Below are 20,105 nucleotides of genomic sequence, written 5' to 3'. Positions count from 1 at the left end.
ATGTGAATTTTGAAAAGAGGGCAATGGGATAAAAGAAAAACCCAAACCAAAACAAAAGCCTTGCAAATCTTCTTACATAATAAAATAGTTCTCCTGCCTCTCTTACTCCTTTTTCCTTCACTACAGGCAGTAAGTGGCAAAGTCAGGAAAAAAGCCTAGACTTCTTAGCTTCCATCTATCTATCTACCTTACCTGCTAGGCTGACATCGTATGCTCTATAGGTGTTGCACAGAAGCCCCCACACTGCAAGGAGGGAAAGCACTCCCCTTCCAGGTAACATCCTGAGTTACAGGTGGTTACACAACAACAAACGGCCTTTCATCACAGCAAGAAAGGAGTAAAAAGGACTGTTTTGCCAGAACTGTGTATAACAGATCTATACGTGCCTTAAAAGCGTATGTAATCTGTCTAAGATGTTGGGCCGCAATAAGGTGTGGGAAGGGAGTTTTGCAGCATAACTGGAAACTGTATTTCATAGCTGTCATATCCCTGGAATGAAATATGTAAGCAAATAGCACATTGAGCTCTTTAGATGCCTCCTTTCATAATACCGAGTTACGACTTCAGACTATAAGGGCTTCTCATACTAACACAAACTCAGTTTGCTTAGCTGAGTCACTTCTTGTATCACATTGCTCCAGAGCTGCCCTGAAAGCAAAGCATGTCAGCAAACACCTCCTACAGATTCATGAGACAGAAGAAAAAGAAAAGAAAATGCATGAGGGCAGGGGAATTTTTCATGGGTATTTTATGGCTTTCATTTTCTTGGCAAATTCTTCTATAGCCATCAAACACATAAGATGTATCAAAAAAAATTGTGAAAAGAGTTATAAAAAGGTTAGCTTGACAAATGATATTTCCTCATTTGGCATGAAAGTTTATATTTGTCCAGCAGTCAAACTTCATCCTAATAAAATAAGCTCTTCTAAATCACTTTTGAAAAATAGTCACATATGGATTGTATTATATATGTAGGTGTTTTGAGGCCAGAAAACATATTTTTTGTTCTATGTCTGCAGCACATAGCAGAGTGGAATGCTGGTGGGTGACCATGGCTCTAGGTGCAGAGATCATTACAAGCCCACAACCTGACTCTACATGTAGTATATGATAAACAAGAAAGCTTTTCAGACATACCAGGCCACCAGACTTTTCAGAGTGGGATCCCAGACTTTTGAAGTATTTAGGTGCTAAAAGCTAGGGATTTTATCTTGAACCCATTCATTCTTTTGATTTCCAATGTTCTGTTTCTGAACATTCAGAAATGAAATGGGGGTATATTCCTAGATGAAGTAGCATTTTAAAATTAAAAAAAAATCAAAATATTTCATTTTCAAAAAAAAAAAAACCATAATAAACTTTTTCCCTTGCTTAATTTTCTCTCATTCTGCTGATGGAATTCTATACATTAAAATGTCTGTCAACCTAAATCTAAAATACTGTTTTTTCAATAAGTACAATATTATCCAAATCTTTCTTCTCAGGTTGTGGGGTGGAGCCTCAGCCACATGGACATTAATTCTAAAACCCAAATAAGATAAAGATTTAAATTCTTTAATTAAACAGAACTTTGCTAGTTTCAAGTAATTTTTTGCACAGTCTCAAGCTTGATTTTTCTAGTAAAGTTTATGAGAAATTTAACTCAATTCAGACTAACCTCAGCCTTTTCTGGTATTATTTTATACAGCTTGATATGAAGTACAATGGTCAGCTAAGGTTCAGCTACCCTATTCAAATGAGGGTTTTTTCCATACAATAATCTGTAATAGAATAAACAGTGGAGCACCTGAACAAGAACCATAGGACTGGTATGTTAACAGAGTATCTTGAAACCAAAGCCCACAACATCTCCTTCCCTCACCTTATGCCATTCGTTACTGTCTACCTACTTAGGTTTGAAATAAAAAGCGAAGAATCTTTTTCCTTGGTAGTTTATCATAAGGCTTTTTGTCCATTACTTTTGGATATACCTAAATCCCACAGGGAACTGGATTTTTTGAGTATCGCTTCTTTTCCTAGGACAAAACACGTTCTTTTTTTCCCATGTAAAGCAAACAAGCTCCCACACTTGGGCAATAATGTATCGATGGAGCATTTCTATGCACAGACCATCCAACACACACTACATATAATCTTGCTTATGCTCCAAGTCATGAATTACACTGCTCATCTTGCCCATCAAGATAGGAAGATCAGTTGTGTACACCACCAGAAGGTCGGTAACATGAAGATATCCCTCATCTCTGAGAGCATGTCCCGCAAAATTCACTTCTGAAACCAGACATCTCTGCAACGCACAGATCTTTGGTCGCATCAGATAACAGCTGTGCCAAACTTCATCGCCTCACGCCTCCGCTGGACAGCTTCAAATCCCCCCTAGGATGGCAGGTGGCGAGCAGCAGCCCGCAGTAGAAGTCAGCACTTGCTTCTAGCCTCGTTACAAGCTCAGTAAGAAAAGTTACAGTTGTGTTGGTGACACAAATTCTTCCTTAACACTTCACTCCCTTATTTTCACAAGTTTTTCATGAGCACCACTGAAATTTTAAAGGGCAAAAAGCACAGCAAAGCATCACTACCTCTGTATTAACAAGAAGTTGAGGCACGCTGGTAGGTTGGTATATAGGTGCGTACATTCATATTTTCTGCTTGAACATACATGAATAGAGTGGTTTGGCATTACTCTTCTTGAATGTTACCAACAGAAAGGAAACATCTCAAGTCACTGCCATACAAAAAGCACTGAAAACATGAGAGATTTTGCCATCAATGGCTGAGTTTTATGTACCCTTTTAGTTTTTCCTCTGTAAATTAGTGCCAGATTCATAGCCCTGTAAACCAAGCTCCTTTCTCTCCTTAGCAGAACAGTTCAAAATACTAAGTAAAGCAGTTCAGATGTGCCCTGCCTCTCCTGGACAGCTTGCCTTACTTCTGACCTGGAGGAACATTACTAGGAGTGAGAGACGTTGGATTTCTAGGTATATTAGGGCCAGATTCTCAGCTGGCATAAATCAGTTACATCTCCCTGAAGTTATTATAAGCTATCCCAATTTACTCAAGAAGAGGATCTGGCCCCTGTCAGTCTTTGGCTTCTCTGCAAAGGCTTTTAATAAGGCGCCAACTGTCCTGGCAGTGAGGATATATTGCGTAGTGCTCAAAGTTAGCAGTAGCAGACAGGAGCTCAGCCCAATAACATTTTTCTCTGCAAGAATTAAGTACAGCACTTCTTTTAAGCTTAAAACAATTCCTACTGTTCCACTAAAACAAAGAACAACTCACACAGCGAATACCAGCAAGAAATGGGAGAGAAAATTAAAAAAAAAAAAAAAAAAGCCCAACAAAACAATAGCGAGCGGGTAGTTGAAGCCAGCCAGGTTCATAGTACATGGCCGTTACCGCCCCATGACACTGAAGCTCTTCATCTCAAACCTATGCCACAAAAACATGCATATTCCTATAGGCCTCTTCTATACCAAATAATTGCATAATATTTCCCCATCAGTATTCCAGCTCCAATTAGCAGCACTGGTAAGCATCAACAGAAGTTCAAGTGTGGATAAGGGGGGAGGAAGGGGAAATATTTCCTTTTAAGCAGTGAGGGCTTTTTAAGCCAGAAGATAGCAGAACCTTGCCTTTGGTTGGGATCTGACCAGCACAGCTGAACCTTTGGAGTAAAGTTGGGGAATGTTTTGTTAAAGAATCCAACAGTAAAAGGAATACTAACTTCCAAGCTGGAAATGATCTGGATACCTGATGTTAAAAGAACAATGAGGAAAAAGATGTCTTTCCCCCACCTCCCTCAACCACAGAGAAATAAAAATAGACATAACTGTTTCTTCTTTTTTGCCAAGTCTTTTTTTATTTTTTTTTTATTTCTACCCTCATTCAGTCCACGGAAACAGATACAGCTACAATTATTTACCTTGTTGGTACCCAATTGGTTTATTTTTCTGAATGAGCAGGTAAACTCTTGCAGGAATAATTCTACTTTCGAACCATCAGAGAAATCTGAAAAATTGTCTTGCTGGACCCAAGATGTTAGTGCCAACTTGAAACACTCTGTGGATTAAACCGAGTGAAAGAAAACAGATGGGAAAATATGGTGCAGAACATTCAACTGCAAGAAATGGAGAGAGGTCTTGAGGAGGCAACACACCTTCCACACCTGGAGATGGTTCCTAAAGGGTTTCTTTGTTTGCTTTAAGTCAGACTGAGATCTACTCCAGATCAGCCTCTCTGGCTAGATGCTTGACTGCAGTGAGGCATTAAGAGGAGATGACCGCTCTGCAACAGATGCCCAGAAGTACCATTATCTAGGAAGGTCAATGCCAGAGTGGCATGTAAACTACGTCCCAGAAAAATACAGCAGAAAGGCAGCTTGCCTGCAGGCCAGCAGCGATGACTGGAAGTGCATGCAGTGCCAATGCCATCAGCAGGCACCACCAGGAGCTCAGAGCAACCACAGAAAACGCTTCCCCCAGCACTAAATGCCTGGACCATGGCTCTGGGGAAGGGGCAGCCCCCCCAGCCCACCAGCCCAGCTCTAGGGCAGGTAAAGAGTGAGAGACAGAGAGCAGAAGAGAGCTGAATAGACCCCTTCCCTACACATCAGTACAACTACTTAACAGAAGAAAAAGAAAAGGAGCATAAAGTCTGTCAACATACTGAGAGGTGGGAATTGTGACTTTTTCTCTGGATTCACAAAGGAAGGACCCCAGTTAATTAAAAACATCTATTAATTTTAATAGCTTTTTTTTGAGTAAAATAACAAAAAATCCTAAAAATTCCCTAGGCCTCTCCTTCCATCCATCTAGATGTCATTTGCTGTGATTCTTTGCCAATAACCCTTCCCCCCTTCATTGTATTTGAATTTCAGTGGCCGCTGCACACCAACACATTTTCTCTCTCATGCTGCCACCTACCACTGCACTACTGTTGCTTGCCCTGTTGCTTCTGCAGCATTTCTACGTGCTGCTGGTCAAGTAATTGAAGTGGTTATTTTTCAACAAGTTATTGCTAAATGTGTGTGTGAATTACAGCAAAGGGGCCTAATTTACTACCATGCTGAGCACTCACCTATGCAACTGGCACTAAGTGGAGCCATGCTATGGCCTTAGCAAAGAGCAAGCTGCTGCTGAGTACTGTGAAAAGTCAGAAACCTGGCATCTTGCCTAGCCCTGGCAACCCTAACGTAGCAGATCCTTTCATTTTAATTCCTCTTCCCCATCTGCAAAACCAAGGACAATAAAAATCTCTATTTGTCAGGTGAGACCCACCAGGTGGGTACTGACTGCCAGGGCTGGGTGACTGAGGTGCAGGGCTGGTTTGGTTCGCTGGCAGTCATTCGTGCCGGACAGTCAGGAGAAAACAAAAGGGTGCTTGCAGCACAACCTGCGTGGCCCGCGTCGGTCGCAGGGCGCTTCTCTTCGCTTTCCTTCGTGCTGGGTGATGCCCGCCGCTGGAAGCGGCAGCTAAGAAACGTCTCAGTTTAATTAGCAAGCCCAAAGGTCAAACCGTATTTCAGAGGCTGCTCCTGCTCGTAATGACTCCGTCCCTCGGTAGCGTTGCAACCCTCCGTGCTGAAGAGCCCCTGGGCGACAGGCGCCGGCGCTGGAGCGCCTGGGGCCGGGGCCGCCGGCTGGCACCGAGGGAGGCGCGAGCGGCCGCTGCGGGGCTGCGAGGTCCCCTCGCCCCCCAGGGCTGCGCCCCTCGACGCCCCCAACCCCACGCTGGCTGCAGACCCGGAGTGAGCTTCGGGCAGCCGCAACGCGGGGAGGCGCCGCCCGGTTGCGGCTGCGAAGGGCTCGGTCCGCGACGACGCTCAGCCCCCGCCGGTTTTTGCCCAATTCCGAGCGGCCCCGGGGAAGCGGTGGGGGCCGGTCCGGCCGTCGCGGCCGCCTTGCCTAGGGGCTCCGGAGCGGCAGCTTGCGCGGCGGCCGCGGAGCGGAGCGGTGACTGCCCCCGCGGCCGCCCCGACGGGCGGGCGGCTCCCGCCGCCTCCGCGCTTAGCCCCGGCGGGACGCGCCGCTCCTTCGCCGTCCCTGCCCTTCGCGGGGTGCCTGAGGAGCCCGCAGCCCTCCGAGAGACGCAGTGACGGGAGGGGCAAAAGCCGCCCGAGGTGTCGCGTCTCTGGCGGGTCAAAATACAAACAAACACACAAAATCTCACTGATAAAGAGCTAGGAGCGCGGCTGCGGACCCCCCCCACCCCCACCCCCAGAAACACGGGGCGGGGGGTGTCAAAGCTGCGTAACTCCCGGCATATTTGCAGAAGGCAAACCTCAGCAATGCCAATTTGTAACAGGGAGGGCCGGAAAGGTGGCTGCCTCCCTCCTGGCCGAGGCAGGCCGGTAAGGGGCTCCCCGCGGCGGCTCCGCTGCGGGAGCGCTTTCCCGGCCGGCTCCTGGGCAGGGAAGCGCCCCGGCAGCCCAGCCCGCGGCCCCGAGCAGCGTGCGTGGAAGGGCAGCGCGCATGCAAGGGCAGCGGAGGCGGAGGCGGGGATTTAACTGTTCTTAAATGTCATACTTTAATGGGGATGGAAAATGTGGATTTTCTGTGCATTCCAGGAACAATTCCTTGGGGTGGTGACCTTTAGCACCGATTCTCTTAAGAGAGGAAAGTAGTCGAGTGTTTATCTGGATGACTGAAAGCTTTCCCTGGTGGAAGTTTATGGAAGTGTTAAAGGGGGCGGATAACACGGGCTTCGGAGGCGCTTGTCCAATGATCTGGAGGGGCTTGGAGAGCAGATCTCAGCTGGCAGACATTTAAATGGGAGACAGCTCGGCGCTGCTGCAATTTGTAGGCAGGATCCGAGACTCTCTCTCTCTATGGACTCCCGGGCAGCACCGGGCTCCCACGCCACCCGCTCCGCCGAGTGACCCGCCGGGCAGAGCCCCGCCGAGCCCCAGGCCCCGCCGAGGAGCCGCCGCCGCCGAGCCGGGCCCCGCCGAGGAGCCGCCGCCGCCGCCGCGCAGGTGAGCCGGGAGGCGCCGGGAGCGCTGCGCGCGCTCACGGCGGGGTGCAAAGGGCTCCGTTAGCTGCGGAGTTCGGCCGGTCTCTGCGGGAGGCAAAATTTTAATCTCTTTATCCTACCTTCGGGGAGGGAGAAGGGGAGGAGTCGTTCATCGGTGTCTAGCAAAACTCCTGGGCGCCTCGGTTTTGCAGAGGGTGACACCCGGCCCTCCCGTCAGCGGCAGTGAGGCGGACACCGACATTTCCGCTGGAGTGCTGGGGAGTAGGGCGCCGTTACATCTCTCTCCCCTGACAAGCACAGGGATTGCAAAAGCCCCGTTAGCTCTGCCTCTCATCTCCGCCTACAGCATCACTCCCGACAAATTGGATTCGGCGCCCACCCGACACACGGCAAAATCCCGGCCCGGCCTCTGCGCGGAGCGGGGCGGGGGCAGGTCCCCAGGTGCCGGCCCCGTTCTCTCCCGTCCCGTCCCGCCGAGCTGCCCTCTACGAGACCGCTCAGCCCCGGCTCTGCCCCGGCCCGCCTTTGCAAACCTCTGCTCCTCCGCGGAGCGTGCGCCTGGGCCTCCAGGAGCTCCCCGGGACGGGGACCGTACCGCCTGCGGGAGTCGGTGTGGGCCGGCCGAGTCGGGCGCCGCGGAGCGGAGGGTCTGCCCCGGCTGCGCGCCCGCGGGCAGCGTCACAGGTCCCGCAGCCGCGCGTCCCCGGCCGCCGTCGGGCGGGACGGACCGCGGCTCCACCGCTGCACTCGGCGCCCCTCCGCCTTCCCCTCCGCAGCCTCTTCGCCCTGCCCTCCCACCTGACTAGGAGCCAGGGGCGTTCTGCCGCCCCGACGGCTCCGTCCATCCGTCGGCCACCGCTCCCCTTGCCCGCGATGAGAGGCCCCAGGCTCGGCTCGGCCCGGCCGGAGCGGCCGGAGCCCTCCCCGCAGCGCGCCGGCCCGGTGCAGCCCCGCGGGCGCGGACTGGCCGCGCTCCTCTCGGCCCCGGGCCCGTGGCGCACCCTGGCGCTATGCTTTTCCCTCCGGGAGGACGCTTCTTTCCTCGCCCCGTCCGTTTTAATGCGATCCCGTAGAATCACTTCCAGGGACCTCGTCCTCCGTTGGGTACGCCCAGACGGCGGCCGCCCCCCGGGGAGGAGACCCGGGCGGTGTCGCCAGCCGCCGCGAGGAGCGTCTGCACCCGCGGGGAGCCGGGTGGGCCGCTCCCGGCCGAGCCAAGCCGAGCCGAGCCAAATCAAATCAAGCTAGCCGGCGGCCTTTGCACCCCGACGGCCGCCGGTGATCCCTGCATCCCACCCAGGCTGCGCCCAGCGACAGTCTTACCTCGGCGGGCTGGGCGGTGCGGCGGGGCCGCGGCGGCGGCGGGCTGGGAAAGTGCGCGGCCCCCCGCATCCCGGCGGGCTGGGAAGATGCGCGGCCTCCTGCATCCCGGTGGACTGCGCTGACCCCGTCTGCTCTTCAGAGCCGTAACGTCCCTTCCCGGCCGTCAGCTGCGGCCTCGCTCCTGGTGCCCCACTCGTGGCTCCTCTCGGTGAAAGGATCGCGATTGAACCCCGTTTCGCTCACCGGGGCTGAGATCCAGTGGTGGGGAAACCTCTTTTTGCATAGACAAGGGCTGTGAAACACCAACGTGCGTTTGGCTCGCTCTGTCTGTTGAAACGACGTGGGGTTTAGTTACCCGTTTTGTGAGATGCGCAGAGATCTTTGCCTGTAGCGCCAGTAGCCCACGAGCCACAGCTGCCTCTGGGCTACGCCTGGTGACTCCTGAGCTGGAGAAGGGCTGCTCTCCTCTCCCCGCTCCTCACTGCACCAAAAAAAGCCTGGGAGTCACCAACTCCCATACGGTGGAGGCTGTATATAAGTGATAAAGGGCGCCAATGCCCCTATCTTTCTGTTTCTCCTCAGGATTCTGTCCCAAGCTGTGCTAAAGCATTTATTTTTCTGTCACCAATGTCACTCAGAAATGCATAGCTTCTCTTGAAGACTTTCTCTTTTTCAGGGCGCATGGCTGTGTGCAGGAGCGAAACTATTCTGGTGCTTTTAGGGCTCCTTGAGCAAATCTGTCTGAAGGGAATTTTGCTCTGGGGAGTGGAGCTGTTAGGCGGCATGGATGTCTTCAGGGCAAGTCTAATTCGGTTTGGTACCAGCCTTGCCCACCATGATGTTCAACTTCCCTGTAGTCCCGTAGGATATCCTACAGAACGATGCTTTCTTCAAGGGGAAATTCTCAATGTTTCAAAGTTCTTTTTTTTTCTTTCTTGTGTTGCTGCCTGTGTTCATTATGTGTCTCAAAAAAGCCGTCTCCATGACTCGCAAGAAAGAATTATCTGAAAAGCAAATGTATCCAAATTCTACCAGAGATGTTAGTTTTGCTGTCTTAATCTCAGAGAAAAATTATGGTTCTCTGGGAACTGCCATTGCCATGCCTTTTTGTATATTTAAAAATACAGATCTATGAACTATGAAAACATTACATAAGACTTATTTCTGTAATTCATATATAATAAGCCAGGCATAAAATTATTCTGCTCCTTTGGGACATAAACCACTTCAATTTTCTCAGTAGTCAAAGGGCTGTGTTTTGCCTCTTTCTTTGGCTGGTATTTGAAGCCCACCAAATACATTTATTTTTTTTAGGTCTTCGTCAGATTATTTTTCATGTTTTCTGTGAAGCACATGAGTCCATGTCTCATCATAATATTTTCCTAGTAAATATGGTTCACAGATGAAATTATGGGCCTGCTGAGGTCTGTGAGAATTTTGCTGTATATTTCAACAGAACCAGGATTCCATCCAGTTCTGTTAAACACGTAGCTTTGTGCTAAAAAGTTTCAGTAATAACTTTCTGACTCTGCCTGGGAACTCATAGGGAAGTGCTGTTTATGAACTGACATGTGGCCATCCTTAATTTATAGCAGAAAATGTATAAACGAAAAAATTACAGCTTAATTGTATGAAATAATAAACCTGAAAGCATTTACACTTCTCTATGAACGGTTGCGAGTATTAATCCACAAAATTCCTAATCTGTTTTAGATGATGAGATCCCAGGCTCTAGATAAACCACATATGAGGTGATATGAATGTTAGGGCTCAATTCTGCTCCTGTTTGAAGTCAGCAATAAAATTTCTCTTGGCTTTAGGACTAAGAGTTTACAGATGATGAAAAGTAGGACTCAGTTTAGCAGGGAAATATGGAAATAGATTATTGAAGTGTTTTGTTACTTTTAAAAAATAAATATTAATTACATCAGATCTCTCTGGATCTGAACAAAGTAAGTGGGAATTGACCTAGGCATTTTGGTTGTAGTCATCTGTTTGTTCAAAGGATTCTCAAATGGATTCTCAAAAGGATTTCTGGTTATGCCAATGCTTCTGTAACTGCCAATATCAAGTATTGAAAATTTTGCAGAAATTTGAAATATAAGATTTTACAGCCTGATTCCTCACAGCTCCTACCCAAGCTCCAGAGTTATTACTTCTGCAGAGTTAGGGCTGTGACAAGGAAAAAAACATTTACTTCAGGAGAGGTTTCTTTTTGGTAAAACTTTGGGTATGGTAACAGTGATTTAGCTACCTGTACTCTTCCATGTTCTATTTTTTGCAGTAATAAAAAAAAAAAAACCTGTTAAGGAAACATTCGCAAACACTAATTCACAGATGGATGAACCACTCTAGTTCCTAATGTAAGCAAACAGAGGTGTCATCTTCTCTCATAAGCAAATGCATTGCCTTGGGACCAGAGGTGGTGCAGAATGCCTGTACTGCATTTTGGCTGCTTTCCTTACTGAGGCATACCACCTCATTTGCCTTTATATTTCACATTTTTTAAAAATAATCTTATTTTTTAAAATAAATGTTTAATAAGTTACTATTAAAAGAAGATCCTGCTCAAGCTTCTGTGGGGGTCATGAAATTCACACATCCTCTTCTGTGGGTCTATGTTTAAACTGTATTTAGCCCTAAATGATTGGATTACTTGTACTTGTGTGTTTTGGAAGTGAACATAACAAATGCTTTTGCTGAGTTGCTAATTTTCATCTGAATCACAATTTCTTTTATAAACATGTAATATAGCTTCTGCTTTTAAGTTTGGAAACCAACTCAGTGAAAAATCACCTTTCCTCCCCCAGTTTAGGGTTATATTGAAACATGTGCTTGCATTTCCTTAGGGTTAAGCACATGCTTAATAAAGATGCATGAATCTGGGATGCAGATCTCACAATAGTAAACCTTACCATCAAATTTCCCCCAAATTCCCATCCCAAAGTACACCTCCTTTTCACATGACTAGACCTTACTGTGTCATCAATTGCACATTTATGGGGGCAAAAAAAAAAGGTGAAGCAATGTGGAGGTCATCAGTTTTACAAATAAAAGTAGTCCAGGCATATGCACATTGGTGGAACTTCAACTCAGTTATGGGACACTAAACAAACACCTGAAGTTTTCTGGCACTGCTTATAAACTAGCAATTTATTTTCAATTGCATGCAATGACTTTTTTTTCTTCTTTTAAGGCTCTGGCACCATGTTGAGTAAATAAAGTGCATATTAAAATACCGTCTAAATACAGCATGGGTACACAGTTGCCGAAGAAATAGGAATAGTTTTGGAAGGAGTCATTCTGGTCTCTTGAAGGAATAAGCAGTGGTTTATAACTCTTTTTAAAAATTATTTTAAAGACAAAATTAAATTTAAAAAGAAACATGTTTAAATAACATTCAGGTTGTAAAAGAAATGGGGAAAAAACAGCAAATGTGAAGTCCAAGTTGACACTTGAAATTATGCTGCATTAGTCTTCAATTAGAATTCCCAACTTTTTTTTTAATTTTATGTCAGTGCCTTAAGATTATTAAAATTGTATGTTCTGTACCATATTTCATTTAGATATTAAAAGCAGCCCTTCCAAGTTGTCTGTTTGAGTCGGCAATAGTGTCATTCTTACATCCCTCACTTGAAACCTGAAGCTTCTGCCAAACATAGGACATACTGGTACATAAACATAAATGAATAAAATGAATGCATGCATTATCGTATGTTTTATAAACTCTAGGTGCTCTAACAATCTGTAGACAAACACTTAAAATATTAGATCCGCAAGCAAATCCCTGAATACAGTGGAACCTCCCTATGATACTTTTCCACTCCAGTAATTCCTTTCCCAGCTTTTTGAACAGCATAATATAACATTTATTTTCTCTGTGTGACTGGAAACACCTAGTAACTGAGAAATTAACAGTTATCTTTTATAGCAAATGGTACTTACCCTGAGCCTCTACTGAGTCTCTAGGTGGCCCTTACAGCGTTGGCATTTGGCTGCTTTCCTGCCTAGTTGTGTGGTCTCAGGCAGAGCGGATAAAGCCGTCCAGGACGGTGCCCTTGCTTTCACATATGTTTCTTGGGTAGTAACACAAGCAGGACTCTCAAACACTAATTTGTCCCTTACTGATAAAACGAGTCAAATAAGGGACGCAGCCGCAGCACTCCCAGCAGGTAGAAGACACTAACATCCTCAGGTTTTTTTCACAGTTCTTTTTAATGCATGTGCCTCTTTGCAGTTCTGCTGTTTTATGGTTTTTTTGCAAGCAGTCACTCATTTCTGGTGGTTTCTTCCAGGCTCCCCACAGGGAGGGTCCCCTGAGAGCCCCATTCCCCGATCTGTCTCTCTTTCTGCCACATCCCTTGCTTTCCAGAACAACATGGAGACCACGGTACTTCTGGAAGGGGGGAAAGTGTGACAGCTGACGAGTTTCTTCCTGGCTGGTTGGTGTCTTGAGCTGACTGAGCAGCCAAAAGAGCGCAGAGCTTTGGGAAGCAGCAGAAATGGTGGAATAAGGGAGGCAAGAAAGGCTGTTCCTATGCTAGTAATTAGGTTTGGAGCAGGGGTGCTGTTTTGAAGAACCTGATAGTCTCCACTTACTGCACTTCTTGAAGTGTTTTTTTTGTGTGTGTACAAACTACATTCTTTTCTGATACTGATACCTCATGATACTTAATGTCATATATGAAACTCTGCTGTCCTCGTGTCCTTTCAATATCATGCTGTATATAATGAATAAAATTCAGAGATCTGAAAAGTTCTTAACGCTGTGACTGTATCTGTATAACTTCTATCAAGGATTCAGAGTAATGCATGAGAAGGTGTAATTTGAAATTACAGATGTGTCTCTTTTAACCTCTACCTAATATTCTTTTATGTTAGCTGCCTCTCTTGTGCACATCTCTAACCTTAAGCTTCATTACACTCAGATGCATTGGACCAATTCAGAGGTGCAATGTGACAGAGCTTGGGATGCTGTAATTCAGAGAGCAGGTGGATATAGCATGCACACTGTATTCTGGACGTATATTATGCAAGAAGCTGTACAAAGCTTCTGAGTCTGACTAAGGAACACATAGCTTCACTGGATCTCCTGAGTCAAAAAGTTCAGTCCTCTGGTATTGCAGATAGCTATGTCATATATAGCCTTGTGTAGCATGAAATCTGTTCTTCCACCAGTGTAAGTCAGGGGCAACATTCCTAATGTCAATGAGCTATAAGAAGGGAATGAGAACTCTTAACTAGAGTAATATACATGGAGAAGAGAGCTGGAAAAAGATGCATGCTACACAAAATGAAATTCTGTTTGGACTTACTTTAGCATCTGACTTTCAATCACCGTAGATTAAAGCTTTTATCACTTGGTTATTTGGAAACAGCTTTCCAGCTGCTAAAGGCTAAATGCGTATTTTTTATAAGTGCGTGTGCGCGCACACGTATTTCTTATATGGAACTGAAAATTTACTGCATACCTGACTTCTGTTGATATCTGAAATCCACAACTGTGCTTTATTCCCTCAACTTCCTTCATTATAGGATGGTCCGCACGCTGTATGCCATCGGCGCTGTGTTTCTTCTGATGGGATTTCTGCTACCGGCAGCAGAAGGGAGAAAGAGGAATCGTGGATCTCAAGGCGCTATCCCTCCCCCTGACAAAGATCAGCCCAATGATTCGGAGCAAATGCAAACACAGCAGCAGTCGGGCTCTAGGCATCGAGAACGAGGAAAAGGCACTTCGATGCCTGCTGAAGAGGTGCTGGAGTCTAGTCAGGAGGCGTTGCACATCACTGAGCGCAAATACCTAAAGCGGGATTGGTGTAAAACTCAACCCCTCAAACAAACTATCCACGAAGAAGGCTGCAACAGTCGTACCATTATCAACAGGTTCTGCTACGGCCAGTGCAATTCATTCTACATCCCCAGGCATGTCCGTAAAGAGGAAGGCTCCTTCCAGTCTTGTTCCTTCTGCAAGCCCAAGAAATTCACCACCATGACTGTTACACTCAATTGCCCTGAGCTTCAGCCCCCGAGAAAGAAGAAGAGAATCACCCGAGTTAAGGAATGCCGGTGTATATCTATTGACCTGGACTAAACTGAGAAAAACATTGTACCGATTGCACTCTGACTGTACGCAATCACTGCCAGCGTGAGAGTGAGTGGCATGAACTAACATACCTTCGGGGCTGGACAAAATTGTGAATTACCTAAACCAAGAAAAAACCAAAAAAGAACCCAAAGAAAAAAAATTGATGTAAGGGAAGGGCACACACTCGTATGTTTGTGTGTAAGAGAGAAAATGGATGTGTACAAGCAAATATGTGAATGTTCACTATGACAAAAAAATTTACCAGGGGTATGAAATATTAAAAAAATCTATTTACCCGCAGTCATGAATTAGGTTTCCTAGTGGATATTCACATTTTTGCCGCTTGCTGGGAAGTGGAGCTGTGGCTTTTGCTAATGTTCACCTGCCATGGTGTTTGCTTTTACTGTATTAAGAGAAACATCAAAGTGAGAGGACAGTATATTTAAAAGCATGAATCTATTCTTAAATACAAAGTAGGCAAAGAGCAGTTTAAAGCATAGCAAAACCATCACTGAAAATAGCAGCTGTATCATGAGTTTGTAACACGCTCCTTCAAAAAAAAAAACCAAACAGTAATCCAAAAGCCATTGCTGGAGGACAATGGAGGGACATGAGTGTTGAAAAGTCAGTATAGGTGGATGGAAAACAGAGCTACAGCAAGTTAGAAAGCAAAAGGCCAAAGTAAGTAGATGGGGAGAGTACAAAAGGGAGTAGAAGGAAAGATGATACATAAATAGGAAGACACAGAGGAAAAGATATTGTCTTCCATTTGCGTTTTGCTTTAATTTATATACCTAGTCATATATTACATAAATTAAAGAGAAACTATATGCAAGGCTATAAATATACTTCTGAATTCTAATGGCTCTCTAAATCAATCAAAACCCATTCTTGTGCCACTAGATCCGTTTGATGTCTTGTATTTCTGATATCAGTTATTCTTCATATCTACATATATATGTATATGCAGTATCTTTTACTCATTGGTATCTGTATGCATACTCCATTGTGTGTATCCGAACTCTCTCCTTCTCTGTTTCACACACATACATAAAAAACATACATAACCACAGCACAAAAATCTTGCTAACCAAGATCAAGTACAGAATGGCAGTAATTTAGTACATAAAGAGCAAAGCAAAAATTAAAACAAGCATCATGTGACGGCAAATGCAATAACCACACAAGAGACAAAAGACACGACATTCATGACTAGTAAACATTGCATTGTTATTGTTATTTTAGCTTTGCCACAGGCATGCAGTTTGTTGAAAAAGAGATGCAGAAGTTTGCCAGCAATAATCCTCTTTTTATATCTTTTACCACAGACTTGCCTTTAAACTGGATTTGGACTAAGTAAAGAGAATTTCCTGAAAATTAAGGGCTAACTGCCCCTCTCATTTGGGGGGAAAAGAAAACTATAAAAGGGGACGCACTACTTCCAACAGCTCGATGAATCTCACCTGTGAGGTTATCCTGCCTTTTTTTTCCTTCAGGACTAGGAGCTTAAACTTCATCAGGGCTGTGGGTTTGGGCAAGAGCACAGAAGGTCCTGCAAAAGGAGTTGGTTTAGCTAGGTGGACCCTGGGCCGTTGGACCAGTGGGGCAGCCTTTCCGCGTTGCCCTAGCTTTCCTGGGGGTCTGATGGGAAGCCTGGGGTGAAATGAAGCCTCTCTGGCTGCATCTCATACCACATGATGTGCAAACGACTCATGCTGTCCCGGGTGCTGGCTTTGCAAGGGCGCTTTCCAGCCGGGTGGTGAAGAGATGACTAGGCACAGGCACACCTTCCTGCCTGTGCCTGTGCCTGTGCCTGCAGGGACCCGACAGCCGGTCCTGCCCCGTGGGGTACCGAAGGAAAGGTGTGTTCCTACGCCAGAGTCGGTACCGGCCCTGAAAGCAACCCTGACATCACTGATGTGAGTGAAATGGGAGTTAGGTCCACGTTAATTGTATGATGGGGCTTGGGTAGTCCAGGACTCAGTTTCCCCATTCAGCAGCAATACTCTCTAGTACCCACTAGCAGCGTAACTGCTCTTTCTCCCACCAGGTGCCTCTCTCAGCCACAAGGTGATTATTTTGACAGCATTTCTGTCCAACGAACGCTGAGGAAGACAATTCTGCTCTTACTGACATGTCCAAAGGGAAAAAATATACAGTGGCATGTCACAGATGCATCCAGTATGCAGTCATTATATTGAATGCCCCAGCTGTTACACAGTGCATCACACAGTTATTGGCGATATCCTGCATCTCTGCAATTAATATATTTTTACTGTAAAATCCACTGCTGTGAGGTCTGCATTTGTAAGATTAAGAGATTGCAACTTGTTGATTGATACTATTAAAATGCATTTCATCTGGTGTACTCTCACTCAGCAGGTTTGACACATTTCTTCATGGATTTTAAAATCCGGTTTTAAAATCTGGAATTACAGGGCGTAGATTTCCACTGTGTGGAATGTGAATAGTTAAACAGAAAGATATGGATATTTAATGTTATTATTAATACAAATCCTCTTTCATTAATAATAGGCAGGGGTTGTTTTCCTTTAAATTACTTTTTTGAGGTGGTTTGCAGGGGAAAGGACCAATCTCAGTCGTTGCTGAAAGTTTTGTACTAGCTAGGGCTTCTGTTCAAGAAATGGGCATACCTTAAGAATGAATTTTTTTCTTCATGTGAAGTTGATGGCAAAACTCCCATTGTCTTTTACAGTGACTGCTATGTCCCTAAACCCTTAGCCATTAAGCAAAGCTTCAGATGTTACTGACTCCTTTATTTAAGATTAGGCTAGTATTCTGAAGGAAAATTGATAAAAGTTTTACAAATCTTTATGTTCCAAAACAGCCTGTACATAGATCGTGATGGAACTCCCCTTGAGGCAGATCCCCCCCCATATGTAAATTTTATACAAAGAACTTTTATGATGCTAGTTATTGCCTGAGAGTAAGAAAGTTCTGCTAACTTACGAGATATTTAATATCAACCACAATATGTATTTAAATGTCTGCTTTATTCTAAAAACAATGGACTATATAACCTAAGGCTGCAGTGTTTTCATGCTCGGTCTCACAAAGCAAAACTTGGTTTAAAATGAAGTTTTAATTATTTTGTAACTGAATAGAATTGGAGTTTTTTCTTCCCAGCATTTTGTACGTCATTTTAACTACTAGTAACAAATAAATAAAATATCTTCTCCAGCCCATGTCTATTGTTGTTTTTTTTTTCATTTCTTCCTTAAGTTTCCAGCTCTTTCTGGATCTGTTGTACTTTACTCTGACTTCTGTGGTTTCTTCTAATTATAAAAGGGCTTACATTATGACAATGAGACACAGAGACAAGCAATGGCACCATCATTCAACACGGCTACTTCAATAAGGTTTTAAAATGAGATCTGTCACTTCCCCCTCACCCTTCCACAATTTATAGAAGGAAAATCTCAATCTTTACTTGCACTTTTCCCCTTGTAAACCATATAGTGACAGTTCAAAATATAAATCAGCCTTGAATTGTTGTAGAGTTAAAGTTGGAGTCAGCGTGCCTGCCTTACACCTTATCTCAGTTTTACATCTAGCTAGCAGTTTACTCCCACTTTTAGAAAAACAGAGTAAGGAACACCTATACAATATAGCACGTTACAAGCTGTAAACAGGGACAGAGGAGATGAAAAATGATTATAAAAAGGAAAAGGAAGATTTGCCATTTTCTTTTACCTTCTCTGTCCCTGCTGGCAGCACTTGAGCAAGGCCAGTGTTGAGGAAGGACTGCAACCACAGAGAACAGGTTTCTTCAAACTTTCCACCCCGCCGGTGGGAGATGAGCAGTAGTGGTATAAATTTTACCTTTCTAAACCTGCCACCCTGTCAGATGTGTGAGGGACTCGGTCAATCATTGCAGTCCCCCGTGCAATCCTGCTGTCTGCAGTAGTGTTGGCATTGTCTGCCCTTGTGGAGAAAGTGGCTCTTGACTGGGATCACCATCTCACTGAACTGGACTGAGAACCGTCTCTGACTTCACGTAAGCCTCTGAGCAGTAATATAGGCCTATTTCAGATGTACACCTTTTAGTTCAAAGGACTGACAGTGACATAGTCAGATATACAATCTTAAGAGTGAACAACATGCAGTGCTTTCCTGTAGTGCACACAGATAACCAGAGAAAAGGGTCAGATGTCCCATTTCCAGCTCTGAAAAGCTGGATGCTGGTAAGAGCCAGTGTGGTTTTCCTTCATGCAAAGCCCGTGTGAAATAATGGAGCTGAGCAGTCTAATAGTCCTGGTTGTCTGGAGTTTTTAGAGGCTTTTTGGTTCAGTCTTCCTTCTCTTCTAGCATTTTTTTGTGCTTCTCAAACTTACTGAAAGGCTAATAGCATTAAAATCATTATTTCTAAAAGGCAATTGACTTTTTTCTGGTGTGAGATATAGGCACAGTTGGACAGAATAAGTTTCCTTGAAAAGATGTGCATATATATCTTCATTTGAATAGTTAAAACAGAGAGAAAAACCTCCTGGACTTACCTTTCCAGTACTCTGTAATACCATGGCCTTACTACTTATATGCTAACAAGCTCAGACATTCATTATAATTTACGTTTGGCCTACATAGCAGCTTTGAATTGAAGATACGTCCACTGTGAGATCCCGTGTGCTTTATAGATAGTTATACTGATCAAAAGAAGATTACAGAGAGAGAATTCACACACCTCAATCAGCTCTCAGGGACACAGATAGAAATAAGAATATTTTTTTCTCTCTCCCCAGTGAGGTAGGCTAGATTTCTGCTTGGGATTTCTGTGTGTGCTCTGTCATCCATGTGCTGTGCAGTTGATTCACACACACATTATAGGACGGAGGCATCAAGAGCATGTCAGATTTGCTGAGCATGTGCAAGACATCTGAGCAACACATGCGCACAGTAGGTATGGTGCGTCCTGGATGGGTCAGTGGAACAGACAGCATCGTGGCTCCGCTCCAGCTGCCTGTCAGCGGTGGTGGCTGGCTGGGAAGAGGGACATTGCATTTGCAAAAATTATGCAGTAATTAACCTTGTAATTTACTTTCTCCTGAGTGAAAAAAAAAAAAGGAGCACTGGAGAACTGTGCCCTTGGGGGGCTAATGTTTCTCTGTGCTGTCCAGTGCGCAGAAGTGAACTGAGAGGTGTTAGTTCCAAAAGGTTTCCTAAAGGAGAAGCACCCAGTCACTGGTAGAAGACTGAGATGAGAATGCTGGTTTGCTTAACCCAGTGTTCCCCTTACACAGTCTTCCTTTGCTTTTTAAAAAACGTACATCTTATTCCTTCCAAATAACTCAAACCTGCCTTAGAAAGCACTTCATTAATTACTGAAATACAGCAGTCAATATTGGCAGAAGAAGGTCCAAAATTTTTTCTGAGTCATTCTGCTTACCTGGACGGTTGTACTAACCAAAGACTTTTGAAGGGGAGAGCTGCATCATTTAAAATTTAAGGGAGTGAAAAAAATAATGTGTATTTGGATTTAGCCAAAACACTGGAGATATCACTGCGACATATTTTTAATAACCATCAGATCTTGGTCTTATGGTATCAAAAAGATTAACCGTAATAAGATTCAGATACCTTGCCTTTTTTTTTTTTTTTAATCAGCTGAGACTGAAACCAGAAATACACAGCAACGCACAGGTATCGTAACAAATCCCAGTGGTGCAGATTTTTGATGCTACCTTGTAATGCAGCTTCATAAAAACATCTG

General features: G+C 45.0%; 1 protein-coding gene across 1 annotated transcript; it reads left to right on the top strand.

The window, feature by feature from the left end:
• The first annotated feature begins 6,764 nt into the window (after nucleotides 1–6,764).
• Nucleotides 6,765–17,517, top strand: GREM1 (gremlin 1, DAN family BMP antagonist). The gene is made up of 2 exons (XM_087746811.1): nucleotides 6,765–6,970; nucleotides 13,828–17,517. The coding sequence occupies exons 1-2, from the start codon at nucleotides 6,765–6,767 to the stop codon at nucleotides 14,381–14,383; spliced, it is 762 nt and encodes a 253-aa protein (XP_087602937.1). The 3' UTR covers nucleotides 14,384–17,517.
• The last annotated feature ends 2,588 nt before the right edge of the window (nucleotides 17,518–20,105 follow it).

Source organism: Nipponia nippon, unplaced genomic scaffold, assembly GCF_047370975.1.
Source record: "Nipponia nippon isolate SJK-2023a ecotype South Korea unplaced genomic scaffold, ASM4737097v1 scaffold_10, whole genome shotgun sequence".
Classification (NCBI taxonomy): Eukaryota; Metazoa; Chordata; class Aves; order Pelecaniformes; family Threskiornithidae; genus Nipponia; species Nipponia nippon.
This window is presented reverse-complemented; position numbering and strand designations above follow the sequence as displayed.